Source organism: Protopterus annectens, chromosome 17.part0 (assembly GCF_019279795.1).
Source record: "Protopterus annectens isolate FY-2018-M chromosome 17.part0, PAN1.0, whole genome shotgun sequence".
In the NCBI taxonomy this organism is placed as follows: domain Eukaryota; kingdom Metazoa; phylum Chordata; order Ceratodontiformes; family Protopteridae; genus Protopterus; species Protopterus annectens.
In genome coordinates this window covers 186,888,248-186,913,679 of record NC_056751.1, presented here as the reverse complement: position 1 = coordinate 186,913,679, position 25,432 = coordinate 186,888,248, and the positions used below count along the sequence as shown (strand labels likewise).

Here is a 25,432-nt window from a genome sequence, read left to right as displayed (position 1 = left end):
TTCTGTTTCAGAAAAGGAAACAGACTATCGGAGTTTGTAAATTAGCTGATTTACTATGCTTTTCTGTAAAAAAAGCATAGTAAATCAGCTGAAAACAGGCAGCAGGAATGGAAAAAGAGGGTGTTCCCCGTCAAGTGATGTCGCCATGACATCGCAAAATGGGCGGGGTATGGGCAGGAGAGGGGTGGGTGAGCAGGGTTACTGGTGATGCGAGGGGTGTGGCTTTACTCCGGTTTTAGCCACAACGAAAGGTGGCAACCCTACCTCAGACTGAAGGGTATTTACTGATATGTGGACAGCTAGCTAGCTGCCTTATACAGACCACATTCCATTGACTGCTGATGAGAGCAATGCAGTGAACTGTCAGCAATCTGAATGCATTGGGGGTTACCAGTCTTATTCCTTAGAACAGGAGGACCTCTTTTGGAGGCAGTGTTAGATATTGAATAAGGTAGGCTGTCTCCCTACAAGAAAAGATTGTGCTGTTACTTGTCTTTTTACACAAGCTGCATGGGAAATTTGCGTGATAATATCCCGCCAGAAAACTCTGGGATATGTCTATTTCCATTCTCAGTGTACCATTATTACTCTGGGTAAACAGGAGAAAGATCAAGTGATACCTGAGGAGTATACAACACAATTACTTCCTTCTACTTGTTAGAGTGAAGTCTCCACTCGACTCTGCTCTGTTCAGCGAGAGAGTTCAGGTGATGGATGAATCAGTTGCAGAATAATCCAGATATGCCATTTGTGGTCTCAGTCTCTGATCATAAATCCCTCCAGTTTTGCCTGGGGATGTCATACAGTGCTATTAAAACACAAGGGGGTAATGTAATCAGGACAGGTTGAAGAATATTATTGTCAAAGAGGTCTTAACCCTCATTTATGCCCTTCAGATATTCAAGTCAGACTTGCAGCTGGGGATCAAAAAAGTATTTAACAGACATCATGACAGACAGTGTGGGGGTGCACTATTTTCACCTTTGTTCACTGACTATGATAACCTGAGACTAAACAGTAGAGACTCTACCTTCAAACTTCCTACATTCCGTTGATCTGCAACACCTTGACTTATTAGCTGAAAAGGTCTAACCCCACCCTCCAAGAATGGAATTTGGATGCTCAAATCCTTAACAGTCTGGCATTGAAAAGGGGAATCCCAGACTTGGAACTGTTTGTTTCTCATCAGAAACACCAACTAAGCACCAGCTGTAGAGATTTTTCCTCTGGATACTCATGCAGGGAGGCCTTGGCAGTAAAATGGCTTCTCACTCAAGTGGCTCCACTAGAAGCTGCGGTGGTGCAGCAGTAGCATTGTCGCCTCAAAGCAAGAGGTTCTCCTGTTCGATTCTCGGCTGGAGCGCCTTCTGTGTGAAGTCTGCATGTCCTCCCTGTGGTCGAGTAGCATTCGAAAGGCATACATGAATGGGCGTGCCTTCATTGAAGGTTGGGCATCGAGCTGGCACCTCGGCACTGTAAAAATCTACTGCCAATCATTAGCGGACCAGAGTTCAAGTGGTGACCCCTAACCGGGAAAAGCCAAAAGAAAAACAACAACAACTCAAGTGGCTCCACCACCAGAGATATTGAAAATAAAAATAATGGGAAAATAGCCCCCTTTATTCCAACACCACACTGGTTCTCCCAGCTTCTATAATAAAGTAAGGAGGAACTCGTAATCCTCACATTTGCCTGCATGTCACAAACTCAACAGGAGAGAATCCTTGTAAACACAAACTTAAAGAGCTGTAGGCTAAAAACTTGATTCCAGTTCTGGGAAGTTTCCCCAATGAAGTGTTACATATCCTGCAAGAAACCACATAGAACAGATTCTCCAAGTTTTTCAGTCTTTGCCGCCTCTACCTGTTGACCATCAGCCCTCTACTAGCTAATCACCCCATTCATTCCCCATCACTAGGGCGAGAGTTGATCAGGAGGGGACATTGTACTGAAAGCCATCAGGAATGATTGAGGGTTTTCTGCTTAAGCCCTACTCTTCCCAATGAATGCTTGGCTAGTGGAATTGAATGGGAACATACATTGGATCGTCAGTGCTAACTTCTCTCACTTCAGATAGAGATATGCCAGCATGAAGTACTGCCTATCCAAGACAGAAAGTAATTTCTCCAGTCTCTACCAGAGAAATCAGAAATTCCCTATGTGCTTCTTGAGTGCCTGCAACCTTCCCCACCCCTTGGGAGAGTTGAACGGTCCACACCCCTTCATTCCTCTCCTTCCCTGCTTGACTAGCAGTGCCAGGCCCTCTGTTCAAACCCTAGTCACTTGAGCTGCAGTAAGGGCTGCATCCTTCTGTGGCATGGAGCCAGGCTAACAGATGATCCATCTGATGTACATGTTGCGTCATAGTGCCATCAGCAACCTCCGACTTTGGGATCCTGCATTGTTTGATTAGCAGCTTTGATAAGGGTACTGCTTACTGTTCAGTTAAAGTCCACCTTTCAGCTATTGAAGCTTGCCAGCCTACAAACCCACTGTTGATCTGTGCTGATGTGACCAAAGAGTTCTTGAAAGCACATTTCACTTGAGACTCTCCAAGAGGCCAGTACCCCTTTGGGATTTGCGGTTTATAACAGAAAAAAATAAATTCTGTCTCCTTTAGAACCTACAGACGCACCACGACTAAAATACATACCGTGGAAGGCCTTATTCTTAATGACAGTTACCTCATCAAGACAGTTTCATGGTTACAGGCCTTGTTGTAAAGAGCCTTATGTGTTCTTTGCTAGGGACAGTATGGCCGATAGTGGATAGTGTTCTTCATGTCTGAAGTGCTGTTGGAATTGGTATTAAATCACCAAGCAATGTTTTCAGTAAATGTTCAGAAGGCATAAATGGTGGTTCAGTTTCAAAACAGAAGTGCTACTTTTTGCAGTAAAAATGTTCAGAATCGGGACAACATCAGAGCTACATGTAACATTTCTAATTATATACACGGGTGTAAAGTTAGTATTAATACATGATTATCAGGACATTTTAAGAGTTGGATACAGTGCTGAGTGTTTGTGCATTTATATTCTGAGATTTGCATTCACAACTTCATACTGACTGAAAAGTTTTACATAATAAAACGGCATTATTTTTATGGTAAAGAAGGAGAAAACGGAGTTGATACTCAACTAGTGGTGATCTCTTTTTTTCCACATGGACACTTTTCAAAATGTTCTTCTTTGCGGTGGGTCTGCAGTCAAAGGGCTATGTATGATTTTTGGGGTTGTTACTGACCTTTGTCATAGGCATATGCCACAGACACACTTGTTGGTATCTACCTGCCATGGTTCTTACTGAAATGAGCTGATAAAGATGCAGACTCATTTTGTCTTCCTACCAGTCCTTAGTCCGGCATCTCTAGTCTTGAGAGGAGGAAGCCAGTTCTCCCATGTAAGTTCTAAGCTTTGTAAATTGAGTTAAATAAGTAGGTGTCTCCTTTCAAGAAATTCCCATTCATTGTGAATCCCAGTAATTGTAAATCCCAGGTTTTCAACATCTTCTGATATTTTAAAGTGCTACATGGCTGCAAAAATCTCCTGCCACCTAAAAAAAAAAAAAAATGACCGTAAGAAAACTTGTTTGATCCACAATACTGTTGTAAAAGATAAACTTCAGACACTGTACAGAGCATCACATCACGGACTCATGGATTTTAAAGTAGATCTCTTACCATTTCTTTGTTTCCTGTTGCTCCAGCTGTCTACAGACATCAGAGTAATATTTCTGATATATTGGTAAATGCTTCAGCTGCAGCATATATGCTTCCTCTCTACGCCATAGTCAGCTGAGAGGAGCATATGCAGCAGGGATTCAAATTTTGGATGTTGGAGTAAGTTAGGCTGCTGTAACATCTGTTATTAGTAGTAGCCCCTTCCTGATCAGTGCTGATGGAGATGCCTTTTTCTCTATCACAGGGCAATGGGCATCTGTTATTACCCTCTGGAATTGAAACTAGCACTTAATGTAGCATAAGCCCTGTAAGGAGAATGTTGATAAAACTGAGCTTTAAATGGTTCGCAGATGATCCTATGGGGTTCCAGAATAGAAGAGGCACATTTGTGAGATGATTATTTGATAACTTTGACTCATCAGTGACAGACATAATGTCTCATCAGTCACAGACGTACAAGGCCATGGTCTTTTTGCTTATGGGATTATTTGGACTTTGCTTTGTAGCAGGTTATGTTAACAGAGGAGACTAAACATTGTGGGTTACGTATGCAGTGCCTGATTCCAAAACAGAAATGTACCCTGCCTGTTATTAAATTACATATGTTGTTCCAGCTCAGGAGAAAACACATCTTACCCCATTTTGTATTCACAAGGCAGAAGTGCAGTCTGTTAGCTCTCATAATGAGAGAGTGTTGGCTAGGCAGGTAAGAATGAGAGAAACAGTATAAGGGGATGGAAGTGGGGTGGAATGAAAATAGTTATGATCAGCGAGTTCTGAAATGTTCTGAATTTGCTGATGGGAAGTTCACTCGCTACTAATCTCTTAAGATGAAGGTTAACTGTTGCCATGATAGAAACAGTCAGTGGATTGTCTGGATTGTCTTGCATGTACCCTCACTGTTCCTTTCAGTGGCTGTAGTCCTCAGGTGATCTCACAAAAAACATCAGAACAGTCTGAACTTGCTTGCTGTTAAGTTTATAACCTTTGCATGATAGGGGGAAGAGTGTTAGGATTTATTGTTCACACTCTGCCTAGTAGTTAAAATGCTTTGCTATTAACCAGTCATTGACTGGGAGACTAATATTCTTGTTTAGATTTCAGTTTTACACATAACTTCAGAGTGACTAACAGATTCTTGAAAATGTCAAATTGCAGCATTCCCGGCTCAGCAGTATGCACCTATGATATGGTCGATATTGCAGCTGTGTTTAATGGCCGCTTTAAAGAACAGAAGTCTCCTGATTCAACCTGGACCCCTGTTCCTGATGAGAGAGTCCCTAAACCAAGGTAACTTAAGCCAGGATTTTATATAACATGCTGGTACTTCTTTCAGGTGTGTTTACTGAACTCAGGATTTGGTTGTTTGTCAAAGTGTATAGTTCCCAGTGTAAATACAACAGTTTTGTTCCATTTCAATTTTGTTTTCATTTTGTTTTCATTTTTTTAATACAGTGATTTGTTTTCATTGCACATGCAGAGACTATAAGTTTGAATAGATTGTGGCCATGAAATATTTGGTTTAATTAAATATAATGGAGAAAGATCAGGGAAACAGTATATATTTCATATAACCCACTGCTTTGAATGAACATGTATGTGCGTTCCTCCACACGCCATCTGAAGACCTTGGTGGCAATGACACTCGAAGTGTCATGCCGACCCAAGTTGTACATTTTCTTTACCACTGCAATCAGTAATGGTTTCCTGTAGGAGACATGATGCTTATTGATAAAAAGTACTAGCATAGTCATAGTCACAGCATAATGCTTATATGCCCGATGAACTTGGTATGACCTCTGACCCGGCTTCTGGAATGCAACTAAAAGAAAGCTGGCTGTGAAGTTTGTGTAGAATGATTCAGCAAGATGGAAAACAGCCTTGGGATAGGTATTAGTAGTTGGAATTGTGATGGATGATGCAAGGAATGACAGGAGGAATTATGGTTTTGGGATGGAGTGGTATTCCATCTGTATCATGCAAATAGCTGGATGTGTTAGAAAACAATGTTTGTGTTAAGCCTTAGTAGTGAATACGTAGTTGTTGGTCATGTTACCCTGTGATATTCATGCTGATGTGAAGTTTAGTTAGCTCTCCAGTGCATATCTTCAAAATACTGACTGGCAGAATTTAACTTAAAAAAGTTGATTCCGTGAGGAACATGTCTATCATATTTAGGATTTTCTGTCTTGGATGGATCAGTTGTGATTGATCCAGCATACTCACTGCCTTCTCCCCTTTCCCCAAAGCATGGCACAAGCAATCACATTGCATTCTGTTGTTGTATAAAGTTGTATGACTTTCTTTCGATCTTGTCTGAACCTCATGAAAGTATTTTGAGTCCCACTAACAATAGCCCACCACAGAGGAGAATACATCTCTCCCAAATTCAACACTAGACTTCAGCAGTACCACTGTGCTTTTAAACTGGTTTGTCTTTCTACCTTATACAAGTACAGTGCGGTATCAAGTTTCATCCTCATGCCATTTCCCAAACCTGACGGAGCCCTCACGCAGATTTAATACCAAGCAAGTGGCAACTTTGAGCCTAAAAGGGAACAATTGTGTTCTTCTCTGCAGGCTACACAGCTATTCAAAGTACTTCCTTTACTTGGTTGAAAAATCTTATACTGGAGAGCACGACATTTGTCAAACTAAATTTCCAGTATTGTCCACAAAATGTTTTTTTTCCTCTTGCCCATTTTTTTGCAGTACCTAGAATGAACAGTGGGTAACTAGCAACCCTCCCATGCCCACCCTTACTCACATGCTAACCCTAATCCTAACCTTTCCCCAATCCCTGGCCCTAACCCCTATCCTACACAACATTAGGGTGCTAAACATCCTTTTCCTAACAGTACCACTATTCAGGTTATGTCATTAGGTAATTGGCTGGATTTAATGTTTTGTTTAACTGATCAGGAAAGGAAACTGTTTTTCTTTTTTAATCTGATTTGTGATTTGTAGAGATAATGTTTTGAAGAAAGCTAAGTTCAAGTATTATTTTCATTTAGTGTGTCTCAGCAATGTGTGTGCATGACCAAACGTAATGTACGCAAATGTATCTATATCTATATTTATCTGTATAACTATATTTATCTGTCATATAATATATATATATATATATATATATATATATATATAAATATTTATATATACACACACACACACACACACACATATAAATGTACATCTGTGTATTTATATAAATGTGTGTGTGTATGTATATATATATATATATATATATATATATATATATATATATATATATATATATATATATATATATATATATATATATATATATATATATATATATATGTATACATACACAGACACGCACAATGGAGTATGGCTTCTCCCGATATTAAGATGTCATGCATGCCTCTTAAGAGCAAATGTGCCTGCAAATGCCAAGTATCTTTTAAGGGCATGCAAGGCCAGTGCATTTGCTGTTTGAATTGAAGCATAATGATAGTACATGTGAGGTTTCGATGAATTTAGGCCAAAGATGCTCTGCGTGAGACACAATGGCCTGCCTAAACAAATAGGAGCTTGTGCACTATTTTCCAAAATACGTAAAGTCATTGGACATTACCCAGTTTAATGTTTCCCACAAAAAACAAAAAAACAAAAAAAAACTGAGAAGTCGAAGGAACTCCATGAGTGTCCCTAGGTTTGAGGACATTATTATTGTATAGGGTCTCAACTAGACCCCAAGCACCTGATGTCTAATGAAGTAAAGGTCCAGGTACATCCTCCTGAAGGCTCCCAAGACTTCTATGGCCATCCAAAGACAGGACCCATTCTGAGGCCCAGAAATCCACCATGCTAAAGCAGTCTGTTGGGGTCCTTAACCACCAGCCCACTTCTGTCTTCCTTCCAGGATTGGGGTTAACTGGAGTAGGTATTATTCATTCCTCAGAATCTGCACCTAACCTAGGCCATCCATCCATGTCAGGAGGCAGCCCTCTAAGAGAAGGAGGAAGGCTTCACTTGCAAAAGACAGTGAGTCCTTGGGTTTAGAATATTAGGACAAGGAACTGGACTACAGATCCCAAATGTCCTCATCATTATATGATACAGATAGTGGACACCATGCTGTCTTCCCTTCCCACAATACCTTTGTGTTGTAGTTCTTCATTTTAATGAGAGAGCATTTTCTTTGGTGAGTTTTTGAAGTATGTGCCCTTCGGAGAAGAACACTGGGATTTCTGGTCCTTGAGCTACCCAAATCTGCAGCTCTCCTTCAGTCAAGTAGCCCCTGCTGGATCTGTTTGATGCAAGCAGCTTAGAAGCAGACTTCTGCATTCTGTCGCATAGTGGCCTGACAGTTTAGTGCAGGCTGCTTATAAATTTCATATGTATATTATATAATTTCATTAATATTTCCATTTATAAAAATCCCAGAGCAGATCCAGATATAATGTCCCTGGAATTTGATAAAGTAAGTAAACTAGCTCCAGACTGTAGCACTTACTCTAATTCTTAGAAGAGGTAAGAAAGTGTACGCCACTGACACCCCCACATCCTTGAGTGCCAGGAGCTATTAGAACACCCCCACATCCTTGAGGGCCAGGAACTATTAGAAATCTGCGAGGGAGAGCAGTTTGAAGCCAGGAGGTTTGCCTTACTCCGCAAGTCCATATCACCTTGCATTTGAGAAGACGGTATCAAATGTGAGTGTGATGCTGTTGATACAGTATCCAAGGCAGCTACTCTGGGGCAGCTCTTAGAAGACAATCTCGGCTGAGGACACACCCCCTGTCTGAAGATGTTAAAATGTATCTGCTTAGTGCCCTTCTGGATAGAGAGCTCCTCTGTGCACCACAGGCTTTACCATGTATTTAAGAAGATTAAGAACAAGGGGAAGACCAACTCATCACTATCCCGTGTCAAAACAGACTTCTTTTAGTTGATGCAACAGATTCAGAACTAATAGGGTATGCACCTCTGACAAACTATTCCCAGTCAGACCCTTGCAACCAGTGCTTCATGTCAGGCCTAGGGATGTATACTTTTGGCCTAAAGGGTCTGATTACCCAGAATGCACTGGAAAGAAGCTGCATATAAACCTAAAATAAATGAAGGTTGTCAAGTGTACCCTGCAAACTTTCAAGGAAATCTGGAAACCAAGCACATTACAAGTGATCAAAGACAATATGACTGTAATGTGGTATATCAACAAACGGGGCTAACACTGTAAATCTGGGAAATGGCATTTAACTTCAGACTGTTTCTTTCTGCAGTATATATACCCTCACAGGACAATTCAGCTGCAGGCCAATTTAGCAAATCATCTACAGACCTTCACAAGTGGATGTTCAAAAGGGACAAGTTTCAAACTCTAGTGAACAGATGAACTCTGCTGAACAGGTGCTGACTTTGTGGGAACATGGGTGAAATTCTTGGTTAGGCTTTTACGAGCCTCCGGTGCAGTAGCCTAGTATCATCCTATAAACCTATGAGATGTATCAGAGACGGACCTTTTTGCTTTCTGAATAACAAACAATTGAACCAATTATGCTGCAGAACACCTTACATGAAAGCTACCTGTGCAAGTATGCAGGTCTGTCATGTCTTCCTTTGGCCCACAACTAGTGGGCAGCCTCAGCTTCTTTAGACTGTACAGTCTGCAATAACCTGCTTGCCTAATTCAAGATATAATATGTTCCTGTGACTGAAAAGCCACCCTCCCTCAAGGAGAGAATCAGCGACAAGGGTGATAGATGCATCTCCCTAAACTGGAAAGCCTTGCATCTGTAAGCATTTACTCTCCTGCCCATGCTCCTCAAGGCAGTTCAGAAAATAAGAGCGGAGTCCAGAAATTATGCCAATTACAATTTTCTCTCCATGGTAGCACTGGTTCTCTCCTCTGATCCAGTTAACAAGGAAGAAATCTCTCATGCTATCCCGATATGTAGATGCGTTGATGCAGTGTGAGGTCTCCTTTCTGTACTACAACCTGTCTCCCTTGAATAGCAGCTTAGAGGATATGACTTACATCTCTTTGGACATCATGATGGAAGGTACAAGACTAAGCACTAGAAAACAGTAGCTAAATGGTGTCAAAAAGAGGGACCTGCAACCTAAAGAACTGGATTCCACTGTGCTGCAGTATCTGTCCATGCTCAAGACAGACCTAGCCCATACATCTATCTGCCTTTTCATTCTGTATATCTTTAGACCCCTCCTGCTGGTGTCCAGAATTTCAGTGAATCATTCTAAATATCATCTTGCACCTCAGGCCTCCCAGATGGATACTGGTTGTAGCTTGGAAACTGAACTTCTTGCTTTTAAAATTGACCCCCGGACCCCTTGAACCTGATGCTTCTGCTGATCTCTCTCTCTCTCTCTCTCTCTCTCTCTTATTTTTATCTTGGAAAACTGTTTTTCTAGTTACATTTGCATCTGTTTGGACAGTGCCTGAAACCCAGGAAGAGTATCTCAAAGGGAAGAATACTGCATCTTTTTCCACAAATGCAGAGTTACCTTTTGTACTCCCCCACCTTTATGCTCAAAGTAGTTACAGAAGTGACAGCAAAGCAAGCTATTGTATTGTTAGTCCCCCCACCTCAGAATAATGTGGAAAGCGTTGTACACTTGCTGAGTGCTCACAGGTAATTGAGATATTATTTGACAGAACAAAGGAGTTAAGGAAGTCAGGACATCTATTTGTAGTATTTACTGAAAAAAAGAAAAGGTTGCCTATTTCTAAGCAGACCTTTTCTAAATGAATATCACGATTCATTTACGTCTATAAACTGCATGGAAAACAGCTACAGAGAAGGATCATGTCCCATGCCACCAGGACATAGATAACACCACTGCCTTGCTAAAAGAGATTAGCTCACAGGATATCCTGGGAGCAGCTAATTGGTCATCAATCCATAACTTCTCAAAGCACTGCAGATTATACTCAATATCCAGCGTTAGAACAATGTTGCCTCAGACATACTAAAGTGCATGTTGCCTTCCTCCAGTATGGCTGTACCAACTAACTTTACTGCGGGGACAGCCAGCTCGGGTAATATTCCTGAAGTAACGACTGCAACAGTGGATACATAATGAAACTTGTACAGTAATGCTGTCAATTTACCATAATTATAGATGTTCGAATATGGTCACTGTTGCAGTCCACTTTTCCTCCCTCTAATCTGTAAACTTTTGAGGTCCAAGGGGGCGCATGCCCATCTTCCTCTGCACTACCTAATTTTATTCGCTCTTTCTTGTTTGTATTTCCTGTTTAATGTAGGTTCCCTAGGAGTATAAGGTTCTTACCAGGGCCATTGTCAGATTCCTGAGAATATTGTGTGGGTTCATTGAGACAGAATTGTATATTTTCATCCCCTTCACTGAAACAGAATTGAATATCTTCATCCCCTTCTTCGGGGGGGGGGGGGTAAAAAGGTAAATGGACCTATGCCAAACTTTTATACTGGGTACATAGAGATGCCCAAAGTGAATCCTGTCAACCAGATCATAGAAGAAGGGTGCTAGTCTAGATGTCAGTTGGATCAGTGCCTACAATAAAGTTTCCTGAAGTACAGTGATGACCAGGCTCAAACATCTGTATTTATGGTAAGCTGCCTACACATCTGCAGTTTATCATGACATAGACTGAACATCAGTCTGAGTGCGGTAACATTCACACTGGAAAATCTGTTTGATATGAAATTCTCCTTGTAAATTCATACTGTCTCAGGTCTTGCATCCTATGGGCCTGTAAACATTCCTTCTTATAAAGTCAGTCTTACTAACACACAAGACTAGTTCAAGCTGAAGGCAGTCTCCAGCAAAATATTCTCTCTCCTCACCCCAGTCCCTGTCCACACTTCATAATCCACAGAGCCATGAGAGAGACAGGCCAGAAGGCACTGAAAAAAGTAGCTAACTTGGCCCAAAAAAATTACTGCTGGCTCCATGATAAAGCTCTGACTACAGGTCAGATGACCATGGGCTGTCTGGTGAGTTGAGCAGTGAAGGAGCAGATTAGGAGGATTGACAGTGAGTGGCTAACTTGTCCATCATGTGTGGGGGAAGTTGTAGCTTGGTTTTCTGTAGCTTTGAGAAATATCAGACTCTGGCTGCAAAAAAAAAAAAAAAAAAAATTAGCGTAAGTGCCAGGATAATGTGCAGTGTGCCTTGTTATTGCCTAATTCATTATGTATGTGAGAGACCATATTCTTCATGCAGCCCATATTGTGTTTCTTTGTATATTTGGAATGCTGGTTGGGTGATTTATTATACCTACAGTAGCAGTCAAAATGCTTGTCTAAATTTTGAGCTGAGGTACAGCCTACTTTAAGATTAATTTTTTGGTTGTTATTAATAAGATTAAGTTTCAGGTGCAGTTAATTTCAATGACACGTTTGTTCTGTCTTTACGTTGTATTTTAAGTGCGTAGGCATTTTCATACAATTTTATAATCATTTCTTCAGCTGTCCCTTCTTAGATGTGTTAGTACAGGGCATTGTTCAGCATTTACTACCTGAGAACATTTTCTGTCGCACAGTTTCAGGCAAAAGCTGAAATATTTCAAGTAAATGTTCTGAAAGGTTTTACTGTGGAGTTGCTACCAGTTGGTATTATGCACAGGAGGAGAGATCTTTCTTCAGAAAATGAAAACACCGCTGTCACTATAAGTAGATGTCCATGATCCCTTATATAATATCATTTTAAAGCCTTTTACTCTTACTACATTGTCTTGAACCATTCATTACCACAGTGAGCGGAAACCCTCACTGAATGATAGTACATAATAGGACATGTAGTATATGTTTGCAAGTGTGAATTTTGTTGTCTTTTATTTAGAATCTAAGATTCGCAGCATGAAGAACTATTTTTTCATCTGTAAAAAAATATTTTTCAGAGGATTCTTAAAATCCTGCTGAGCAAGAGGTAAAGCCATAGGAAGTCTATATTTTTGGCAATGCTAGTCATCATCCTCAGAGTTTGTTGTCTCACGCACTTGTAGTGTCAGAGTGCAAAGCATTTGCTTCATTTGTTGTCAGCACTTTGGTTGTATGGCTTCTTTTCAGCTCTTCTTTGTTTCTTCACACAGGCCTGGCAGCTGTGCTGGTTCAATAACTCTGGAGAGATATGAAACTTCTAATGAATTTCCTGATGATACCCTAAACTTTATTAAAACCCACCCACTCATGGATGAAGCTGTACCATCCATCACTAATCGTCCATGGTTTTTGAGGACAGTGGTCAGGTAAGCACTTTCCTTTATGGATAATGATTGTGTTTGGAACTTTAAAACAGATGCAATGCTATGGCACCAGTTTCCACATGACAGCCAACAGCAGCTTTATTAGATCAAAGGTTTTTCCTAAAAAGTGAGTGACAATAAACAAAAATCTAAATACATAATCTTTTTTAAAATATATTTAGATTTCAAATGTCTAATACTAAATTACAAAGTTATGATTTAATCTCGAACCCCTATTACGACTCCCTCTCTTCACCTGTAACTACCCTTAATAATTGTAAATGATGTATGTAAATGGTTCATAGTTCATTAATTTAGTTATATAGCCATGAAATATCTTTTGTGATTTTGCTTACTGATCATCAAGCCTCCCCTTTCAACTAGACTCATTCATTTCCTTGTCTTGGGTATTCCCCAGTGAGGTTTAAGAGTTCATAGATTCATAGGTGTGTACTAGGCTAATGGCCCTGGAGCCTTTACAAGCCTAGCCCATAGGATTACCTTGGCATCGTACCTCCCGACCTTAGTTCCCAGTGCCTCAGTCAAGTAGAGCCACTGGAGTTATCCCTGCGGTGAATTTTCTATTTCCCATCCACTCATCAAGATTTCTCTTGAAAAGGGCCAGTGAGGCGCTCCGCTTGACATGTATGGGAAGTCTGTTCCATTGCACAGACAGTCTCTGGGTTATGAACCTGTCCCTCCAGCTTGTTCTGTTGATTGTGGTAATGAGGTTGAGGTGTCTGAAGTGTGTAGTGCAGAGGGATTGGGATTTCTTTAGCTGTAGCATTTCTAATAGAGCTGGGTCAGACATGGCTTTGTAAGCCAAGCAGTGATCGCCTCTAAGTAGGCGATATGAGACAGAGAATAGTTGGAGTTTTTTGAGTCTGTCCATATAGGACAAGTGTTTAAGGGCTAAGATCCTCTTTGTGAGGTATTTTTGAGGCCTCTCCAGTTGTTGTAGGTGTCTAGTAAGGTACAATTCTAAATGGGGCATTGTACTCAATGATTGGCGTAATGAGGGAAGAGTAGAGGGAGACAATGACCTCTTTCTTCCTGGATGCAAAACCCTTAGTAATGACATTTGCCAAACAGAAGGATTTTCTGACCACAGTGGCAATGTGGTGGTCAAAAGAGAGGTTGCTGTCAACCTGTGTTCCCAGATCTTTTGTGATGCCTTCTATTTTCAGTGGACTACCATTGATGTGGTAATTCATGGGAACCGGGTTTTTCCCAAAGGTGATGACACAGTTTTTGGCATTGAGCTTAAGGCCATGGTTCTGACACCAGTCATTGGTCTCAGTGAGGCCTTTCTGTAGGATGTCAACATCACTTGGGGAGTTAATTATGGCTCCCATCTCACAATCGTCTGTGAACTTTGTCAGCCAGAGTCCCTTCGTGTTGGCCTGGACTTCAGAGAGGTAGATACTAAACAAGAGAGGACCCAGGACCGAACCTTGTGGGACTCCACTTGTGACTGGTCGACAGTATGACTTGGAGTCAGCTACTTTCACACTGTGGGTTCTGTCTGTGAGCCAGTTTGCAACCCACCTAGTGATATAGGGGTTGATGCCTAGCGTAGTGAGTTTTTCTATGATTCCTGAGTGGGGAATGGTATCAAAGGTCTTGGCCAGATCAAGGTAGGCTGTACGAACCACCTTGCCTTCATCCACAGCTCTGGTGACTGACTCAAAGAAGTCAAACAGGTTGAGCAGGCATGATCTACCCTTCACAAAACCAAACTGTGTGGGATCCAGAGTTTGGGGGATCCCTATATCTTAGTTTATTAGGTCCATGATGATGCGTTCCATAGCTTTGCATATCAGATTTGTCAGGCTAATGGAGCAATAGTTCCCAGGGTCTGTAGTCACTCCTCCTTTGTGGAGAAGGATGTCTGTAGCAGTGTGCCATTCGGTAGGGACAAAGCCAGAGGTGAGGCTGTGATTGAACATGGCACACAGGTGAGGTGCCAGTTCACTCTATAGTTCATGTAGAACACAGCCAGGGATATTGTCAGGTCCCATAGAAGCTGTATTCATGGCCTTGGACAGTGCTGTTTTAACCTGTGCAGCAGTAATACTCAGTGCCTGGCAATCTACTGGTATTGTGATTGGTCCTTTGAAGGGGGAGAGAGGGATAAAATTGGCACTGAATCTGTCAGCCAGTATATTGGCAGTATCTGTTGTCTTGGTATAGGAGGTGCCATTGTGCAACAGCTCTGAGTAAATCTGGGTATTGCCATGGAGATTCTCTATATAACTATAGAAGGCCTTGTGGTTGTCTTTACTATCTGCTGCAATTCTGTTTTCATAGCTAGCTTTAAGAGGATTTGATGAGGAATCTCAACTTTTTGTTGAGGCTGATAAGGGAATTTTTTCTAGTCTTGGGACTACACCTTATTCTCATCAGTTTCCTCCTTCTGTTGTAAAGTTTGTTTATGGCAGGGGACCACCAGATTGGCTTCCTTTTTTTGGAGGAGAGCATCTTGGTTCCCGTGAAGTTAGCCACCTCTGTTTTTAGGAGCCCAAAGCTAGCTTTGGAGAAGGTTTTCATGGTGGTTACCTTTGCTGGGGTGGGGTGGGAGGGATGTGGATTTCTAAGGTGATTAGTTTGTGGTCAGATCTAACCAGGGAGGAGTAGATACAGAGCAATGGTCACCCATGTTAGTAATGACCAGGTCAAGGATGATGCTACCTCTAGTGGGGTAAGAATGAGCTGACCCAGGGCATTGGAATTAATGCATTCCATGAAACGTTGGGCAAGTGTATTGGTACATGAGTAGTTTTCCCTGTTAATGGAGGGGTAATTGAAGTCACCCAGTATGAGAGTGTTAGACTGGACCCTAATATTCTCCAGGGTGCTTAGGAATGTGGAGTGTGAGTCTTGATTCATGGTTAGGGACCTATAGCAGGCTACGACCTGAATTGCTGTCTTACCCAATGTTAGCTGCACCTGATGTGTCATGTTGGGCTACCAGTCTGAAGGTGTGTGCATCCTTTGAGTATGGAAACACCACTGCCTTTGGAGCTTCGGTCCAAGTTCTGGGGACGAAAGGTATGGAATGAGTTATAGCCTGGTAGTGCAGGGGTGCTATCTGCTGCCTTGAACCAGGTCCCTGTACAGCACAAATGTCAATGTTCTCCATTTTAAGGAGTGCTTTGAGCAAGTGCATTTTGAGATTTAGACTTCTAGAGTTGAGCAGCATGACCCTCAGATTACATTTGTTTGTAACTGTTACGGTGGCAATTTGGTCTTTGGAACACCACCTAAAAAAGGCACTCTAGAGGTGGCAAGAGCCTTGGCCAGTATCCAGAAGTCCAGGGGTGACAGATTCAGGCCATCTCTGGCAAAGCATCTAGGTCTTCCAGTCATGTCATCCCAGGCAGACAGATGCTGGATCCCCTTAGAATGACACCAGAAACTTAGCCAATTGTTGAAATCAATAATTTTCTGCTTGTACTGTAGTATCATTCTGGGTGATGGTAGGAGGCTGCTCAGGGCTAGGGTCATACCCGTCTGGGCTACATAATCCAAGAACTCCTCCATGTCTCTTTTTCATGTAGTCCAGGGAGGTATGTCTCAGGTCATTCACACCCACATGTACAATGACAGAGTCATATTTGTACCTGTTGTTTAGGGACCTGAGTGTGTGCATTATGTCACGGATCCTGGCACCTGACAGGCAGCTGACTGTTACTTTCTCCTTATTCAACGTAGTGAGTGGGACATCAGTGTGTCTCATTATTGAGCCACCTATGACTAGTGTGTTGGGCATGCGGTTTTGCCTTAGGGGCTTCAGTTGAGTGGCACACTGTTTAGAAGAGTTATGTGTCTCATGATTAGTGTTGTGTTGGCCAGCAGATGCCATCATATTGACAATCTGAGTAGTAACTTGTGCTCTCACTGGCATCCTGGTAATATGGGTGTATTTGATGTGGTCCTAACCCTATCCTCTGGGCAGGGGCATGAACAGCCTATGTTACAGCCCTCCATATGCATGTACCTGCTCCCACCCACCTTCAGATGAAACTTTAAACCAAGGCTCCATCTGCTTGAGCTGATGGTAGTTCAGGTGGGTGTAGAAGATCCCACAGCACCAATCAAAAAGAGAAGGAGTCCTTTATTTAAAAAAACAATACTTATTTATGTTCCATATGCATAATTTACACTATTTACAATGTATACATTATTTGCAATTTCTACAGAAAGATTTAACTTCAGCATTTGACAGGGCCATGCAAAAAACACTGATCAATAAATTAGTACAGCTAGTTATTGATGTACTGTTGATAAGATGGATAGCTGCATGGCTTACAAATAGGACATGGCAAGTATCACACACCAACTGGACAGGTGAAATCCTTGGTTACAGTCAAGGTGTCTCAGGGCTCTGTCCTAGGCCCTAACTTGTTTAGATTGTATCTTTCAGACTTTACTTTTTCATCTGAGGTTTTTTACAGTCTATATGCTGACGACCTGAAATTGGGTAAACTGATTACAAGTGTTACAGGTAAGGCATGTCTGCAAAATAATTTGACTAAGCTGACCATTTGGGCACAGGAGAATAATATACTGATAAATACATAAAAAACTAAACATATGAGATTTGGGAGACATAAACTGAAAGGTGAATATTTAATATAGCACACAGTGATTGAAACTGTAGACTCATTTAAGGACCTGGGTATATGGGTAGATTCAGCTATGAGTTTTTCTAATCATATCAACCAATTAGTTAATGATAGTTATAGAACTATAGGTTGTATAAAAATATTTATAAAGTCTAGGAAATCAAACATAATGAAGTCATTGTTTGTTAGTTACATTAGACCCAAACTTGAGTATGGGATAACAATATGGAAACCCTATAGTAAAGCAAGCATGAATAAACTGGAAAGAGTACAGCGGAAATATACTAAGGGCATTCATGGATGTGAAAATCTAAGTTATTATGAAAGACTAAAATATCTGAACTTGTACAGTGTCTCATAGATATTTAAGAAGAGATCTTATTCAGGTATATAGGGCATTTAGGGACAACTACCTCTGGGAATGTTTGGGTTATCAAAAAGTACTAGAGAATCATCAGATAACCTACGTAGAAGATTCTGTATGAATGAGAAGTGTATTAATTGGTTCTCTGACAGAGTAGCTGATGCTTGGAACAGACTACCGAATTACATTAAAGCAAGCACTAGTTTAGATATTTTTAAGAACAGCCTGGACATTTATTATGGGAACAAGTGTTTTGGCATATTGGCAAGCTAGAAGGGCCTTAATGCCCGTGCTTGAAACATTTGTATATACGCATGTATGTATGTATGTACGTATGTATGTATGTATGCATGTAAAAATGGTTTAATTTTACTATCTCTTGAAAAGAAAATAACGATGATGTCATATTATGTAGCACATACTCTAACTTCATAATCAAAACCTTTTTTTTTAATATTATAGCTAAGTCCTGCTTTTTATTAAACATAATTTCCTTCACTCTTTGATTCTAAGTCAACCATATTATACAAAACATATTTTTATCAATCCTTATTTGCATAATTTCTACTTCTGTACTTATAATATCCATATTCAATCATATCCATATTTAATGTAATTACCTCTGTAAAACCCTCTAAATATTTCCAATCCATGATCTTTTTTCATACAGTTGTAATTCTTCTGTACCCTCAAGAAACATGTTCACTAGTTTCAGATTCATTACAATGAAGGCAGTTGCTATCCTTTTTATATTTGTAGGGCATATTCGCTTTCACCGGTAGTTTTTGTATTGTCAGCCTCCATAAGATGTCTTCACACTCGAACAAATCTTTACATCTTTCTTTTCTTGCTTTAATTGCATTTTTCTGCAACTTTTCCATGGATATATACAGTGGTGGCTGGTGACTTCAAACTAAAGGGGGGTTGCAGGAGACAGCTGAATGGGTGGGGCCAGTGGGAAGGGATGTGGACAACTAGAAAGGGGTGGTGCTATGATCAAAACCACAAAAATTGGGACTGTAATTAAATACACTGCCCTGGGTGCCAAACCATCACCATGAGAGTACAATCAAGACTAAATGAAGTGTAGAAGAAGAAATATTTCAGTGCATTGGCTACATAACAGCTTACTTAATGTCTAGATGGAAACAAAAAGGTTGTGAGGCATGAAAAAATAAATTACTTTTTAAATACATTACTGGAATGCCAGTCAAAATCAAGTATAAGAAAAACAAGCAGCACTAAACTCAAACCACTTCTCCTTGCACTGCAGTTCTAATTATAATTTATATTCAGCTTTATAAAAGCACCAAGTAACATGCTGAAAGTAACAATCTCTGTGATACCTCCACTTGTAAAAATGTTTCTTATCCAAAAAAGACCTGTTTCCTGACAACTATCTACTTGTTTCATGGGGAAAACATGATCAAAGTAAAAATTGAACAGCAAACAAGAACAAGATAAATTGCTTATAGGATTACTGCACATGTTATGGACCACACATGGAAAACTGACATTATATTTAGTTTATGGGTAAAGCCTGCAAAGATGACTGCAAGTCTCCAACAAATGTAATGAGCTTCGGAAAATACTGTAATCCTGTCCTTTATTACAAATACCGCCATATGCATTTCAATACTTAAGGCTTATTCACATATCTAATAGTGAGAATCAGGCAAAAGACTAGTAATAAACTTCAACATTTAAAATGAACAATTATTTGTCATTTTGACATGTTTTGCTCTATAAAAGTAGTAGTCATAACAGGAAAAGATAGGACTGATGCTGCAGATGTTAGGACTACTCAATGAATAGAATTTTGCAGTCTGCTAAACCACCACCACAAACCCATAATGCAGTACTTTTCCACTGATAAAGAATTCTGACGCACACTGGCCCTGGGTTTTAGTACCAGGCAGCTTCAAGAACCAAGATGCATTTTTGAGGTAAATTTTAAGTCATGTTCATGCCCTTTAAAAACACAGAAGTGAAAACATAGTCCCCAGGCAGTGAGTGTGTCCACACAAATCCCAACAAATCAAACCAAAAAAACAAGTAGAACACAGAGGCAGAGGTGTCACTGTTTAAAGAAAAACTTGTTTATTTTAGTAAGCACTTTCACAATGATCCACATTGATGAAGCAATGTGAATCACTGTGAAAGTGCTTACTATAATAAACAGGTGCCACTGTGGTATACAAATTTGTCTCCCTCATATAGATGGATACATGAGGCAGGTATTCAATTTGCTTGGTCATTTCCTGCAACAAACAAAAGTATTCTCGGTGACAAAGACGGTTACACTACTCTCCCGTTCTCAGTGCACATTCTGAAAACTAAATCCAGGCCAGCTATGTTCAATCAGTTTTTTTTCACAGTTTAATCCAGTCTATAAATAACATGGATAAGGAGTCAGACACCTACCTCAATTTAAAGTTAAAAATAAGTGACTGTGACTGTCCGTCTCCGTCTGTCTGATCACGTCATGAACTGAAGTTAAGAATCAACTCTTTTCTCACTCTGAGAAGTTAAAACTCTCCGTAAAGTGAGCCAAAAAGCAAACAAAAAAGTTGTTTCACACTATAGCAACAAAGTATTGTGCTACTGCTACCGATTGTTTCTTGCTCTCTTTTTAGGGAAGAAAGCCAGAACCAATCAGTAGCCATCAAGCCGTCCATGTCACATATGTGACTGCGAACTTGGCAGTCCGTTCCCCTTCCACTTTACTGTGCAGTTAAAAGCATAGACTTCTAGGCTTTCCTTAATCTGGACTGCTTTTACAGCACTCCAGATTTACAGAATCTATTTAAAAAAAAAAACGGAACTTGCCGAGCATGCGCAGTTTGAGTTCCGGGACTTTGCGAGTCAGTCGGACTCGCTTAGAGCACTGCAGCCAGCCAGCAAATTTAAATTTAATAATTAATTTATTATATTTTATTTTTAAAAAAAATTCTTTTGTTTTCTTTACAGCTGCAGTCCGATGTCACGAGCCCCCGCTGGATATATACAAAAATACCTTCCCATAATATTTCTACCATTGCTTCCTGTTATTTTCAGTCTCATTTATTTTTATTTTCCAAAGTAGGATTTTACCTTGCTATTTATGTATTTCATTATTATGACATGTTCTCTTTCTTTTAAAATTCAAAAGATTCATCCACTCTGTTTTATACCTTGATCGTAATATCTGTGTAAATAAAGAAACATCCTTATCCTTTAAACATTTTTGCACTCTGTATAAATGTAAAGAAGCTGTATACATTATTGGATTTATCAAACCTAAACCTTATTCCTTTTTAACTTCCACCCCCCCTTTAACTGGTTTCATTCTAGAATCCGAAATGAAAGAAAACATTCTACTGTACACTTCCTTCTCATAGTTTACAGGGATAATAAAAAATAATTGCTAAATATTCCACATGATAAAATTGAGTTTATTTTATATATATATATATATATATATATATATATATATATATATATATATACATATACATGTGTGTGTGTGTGTGTGTGCAGATAATCTGAATGACTTCCAAAAAAGTACTTTGCATTACTTCTAACTTTTCTTTCCATATCATTTCTGTATTTTCTTGTTTCCCAAAGCTTATTCTAAGTAATTTTATACTTGTCATATTAGGTATATTAGGTTAAAGATATGCTAGGAGGTATGCTGTACCTCCTTGCATATCTTCAATACCTAATCCTTGACTTTTTTCTTTATTTATGGAAAATCCTATTACTTGTATATATTCCTGTATATGTTTTTCACTGTACTTTTTCCTTTACTATTTTTTGCAACAAGAATAATGTCATCTGCATATGTTAACATGATTGGCATCTTTACTCCTTCATTGGATATATAACTCATGTTTCTCATTTCTTTCTTAACGTGTTGAAATCACATTCGTTACTAACACAAATATTATGCCACTCAATGGGCACCCTTGTCTTATTCCTTTCTCAAGCACTATCTCTTCACTTAACCAACTGTTTACTAAACCCTTGACTATATTTAACCTATGTGCTGTAATACAAATGTTTTTTTTTTATCATCTTTTTGCTTACATTATAATCTTCAAATATTTCCCATAATACTGAATTGAATCTAAGGCTTTACTTAAATCCTGCACCATTATTTTTGCTTGAACATTTCTGTTTAATACTTCTACTAGTTCCCTAATTATTGATAACAATTCTTGAACTCTTTTTCTTTTTATACCATATATATATATATATATATATATATATATATATATATATATATATATATATATACACACCCATTTATGGCTTTACTTACTTTCTCATCCATTCTTTTTTGTAAAATTTTCATAAATGTTTTATAGTGTGTGTTATTTAGGACTACTGGTCTCCAATTCTGTATCTCAAATTTGTCTCCTTTTTTTTCTATATAATTGTTTCACTACAAAACTCTTTATAAAGAAATCCTCTATTTAACCATGCATTTAATGTCATTAAAACATTTTTTTTTATTTAATGTTATATTCTTATACATCACACACTCTCTTCCATCTGGACCTGCTGCCAGGTCTAAATTAACTGGTTTTAATATATTTTCTAATTCCTTTATCAAAATTTTCTTTTCTAGATCCTTATCTTTATCAGAAAAAGTATATATTTTCCATTTCTTATTAGCTTTTTTTGTCTGTTCTTTAAATATATATCTTTTATAATTTCCATAATCTTTTCTAGTGCATTATGCACTATACCAAGTGTGTCTTTCATTTCTCTCATAATGCCATTATTTTCTTTAAAAATTTTACTTAAGTATGGTGCAATTTCTTCCTTTTCCTTTGCAGGAAATATATTTGTTTATACAGTAAATGTTTTATTTTAATCTTATTTAGATCATATAACACATCATTTTTTCTAAACTATCAAGAGTATCATTACTTAACTTCTTACATTTTATTTTTTCTCCTTTTATTTTTCCCACATTATATAACTTCTTTTATATTTCTGTTTAAAACATGACCACCATTCTGACCAGCCCTTATTCAGATTCTGTTATATCCACATGATCTTGCCATAACTTTATTATATCAGTTTTTCCTTTATCATTTCATTTTACCTCATATATGTTCTTTTTCTTCCATTTCCTATACTTGTATACTCCAAATTTCCTTTTTAACATAATCCATATTGCCCAATGATCAGAACACATTCTTCTACTTTTAGAGAAACCATGCTGAAATTAAAAAATAGTCTTCTTCAGTTTTTTGTCCTCTACCATATGTTCATGTGCTTTTCTTCCAAATTCTTAATTGCCCATATCTTATAATGTCTAGCACTATTTCAACATCATACGCTTTCTTTTTATGCTGTCTTAAATTACTTTTAAAATCAACTACTACAATTATTTCCATATTTATAGCCACATATTGAATTACATTTCTAAACCTGTCTTTTCTTTCTTTTTGTCACATATGCATATATTGCAATAATTATAAACATTTGATCTATCCTACATCAAGAGTAGTTGTTCTACCCACTATCACAAGTGTAATGTCTAGAATTTTTATTGTATCTTTCTATAGAATAAATATCCCTGAACAAGTCTCTCTCCTTAAAGTCCAAGTTACATGTTTTCCCCACCACACTTCAATTTGACTTGTCTCTCCTTGGGTTAAGAATCTAATGTCTTCTAATATGATATCACTTTTCTGCTTTTAACACCACTCAAAAATACATATTCTTCTTACTAACTTTTTAAACTGTTAACATTTAGTTTATAGATTTTTATAAGCAATATTGTCTTACCGGAATCCTATTAATCTTTTCTCTTTCTTTTTTTCCTTCTTAAACCGTTCTGCAGTTTTTCTTTTTATCTCCCATACACTTTTACCAATATAATTTCTTTTTTTGTTTAAATAAGAGCCATTTAACGTCTTCACTGTCACTTAACCCCGACCCTGCTTCCTCTCCTTTATTTATATTAAATAATTTGCTCTTTATTTTTTGCAACTCTTGACCTCTTTCTAATGTATTTGTTTTTTCTTGTTCTGTTTGCGTATCTACTGTTTCTATCTCTTTCTCTGTATGTTCATTTTCTTGACTTTGCTCTGCTAGCGACTATTTGTGACTCTGTCTCACTTTTTCTATACATTCTACCCCTAAATGTCCCTTTTAAATACATTTATAACATCTTAACGAACAGTGCCTTATGTTATGTCCTGTCTTTCCACATAAAAAAAAAATCTTTTATTACAGTCTTTTATCAAATGATCAGTTCTTCCACATAAAAAAAACTTGTTTTAGGCTGCCCCCAGTATTTCACCATGCCTTTACTTCCTTCATTATATACAGTGCTTGGAATATGTACAATGCTGTCATTTTCAGTTTTTAAAATCACATGACAATCCCTTGCCCAGTCCACAAACCTCTGTTATCGTATACATTTGACATATCTAACACATCTTTACATAATTTTGATAAATGTCTTTTTAAAGTCTCTTTTTCTGCTTCAGTCCTCAATTGTCTCTCTATAGAAAGTTTTGAATACATATAAATTCCACTGTGCAGTTTTTCTTTTTCTCATATTCCTCTATTCCCATTATTTCCAGTTTCAAAAATAATGTAACAGAATATCTCTTTATGTGTATAAAAGCTCTTACCTTACTTGATTTAACTCCTAATGTTGTAATTATGTCATCCCATACCTTATATTTGTCCAATTCACTTTCTTCTTTTTTCTGTTTGTACTGTGAATTGTCTTTTTTTTGTGCGTATTGCTTTCCTCTCGTCTTTCCTTTTCTCCACTCCTACTGTCACCATCTCTGTGTATGATTTTCTTTTAACTGCTGATACTTCTGCTTGTTGTCCATCCTCCATCTGTATCTTGCATATTAATTCTCCACAGGATATGTGTTTTCCTCTCTCCTGTTTGCTCATATTCACCATACCCTTAAATAACTTATCCCGCAACTCTCTCGATTGGAGGGTTGCGGTTTGCAACAACACATTCTTCTGCTGATGCTTCTTCCTCAAAGAGGTTCTGTTGAAAAATATCCTCAGAGTCAATCAAAGGCATGACTGCCTTTTCTTCAATATGAACACACTGCCTTTAAAAAGGCTGAACTCCCTTTTCTTTCTCAGTAATGACACCATCTCCCTCTCTCAAAGGCTCGCCTGCCTTTTCTTTACTGATCACTTCCACTATACTAGCATCACAAACCACGTTATTTTCATACAATACATCAATTTCACTATTCACAGCTGATTCTATTTACACTTTTCTTTTCCCTGCTTCTCCAAGCTGCCACTACACTTGGAATGGAAGCAGATAGTGCTATGTCAAAATCGCTCCATCTGCATAACTTTTAGAGTATGAGAAGTTCCCTGATGCTCTGGCCAGATTTGCCCTTGTAGTATAAACAGCACTTCAGATCTCCCCTGAAAATAGACTACTAGCCTAGTGGGCTAATCTAGTCAAAAAGGGGTAAATAAAATAAAAATAAACCTGTGATGGTGCTGTCTCATTCATGACATTATGTTTAAACACCCCTCTTCTGGACTGTCCT

At 38.7% G+C, this 25,432-nt stretch overlaps 1 protein-coding gene across 4 annotated transcripts in view; it reads left to right on the top strand.

The window, feature by feature from the left end:
• Positions 1-25,432, top strand: part of SEMA6A (semaphorin 6A) — a 414,822-nt gene that overhangs the window by 251,805 nt on the left and 137,585 nt on the right. For all 4 annotated transcript variants that reach the window (XM_044059031.1, XM_044059030.1, XM_044059033.1 and 1 more), the window contains exons 11-12: positions 4,838-4,969; positions 12,744-12,899. In XM_044059031.1, the coding sequence (XP_043914966.1) occupies positions 4,838-4,969; positions 12,744-12,899 (288 nt within the window). The remainder of the gene's footprint in view (positions 1-4,837; positions 4,970-12,743; positions 12,900-25,432) is intronic.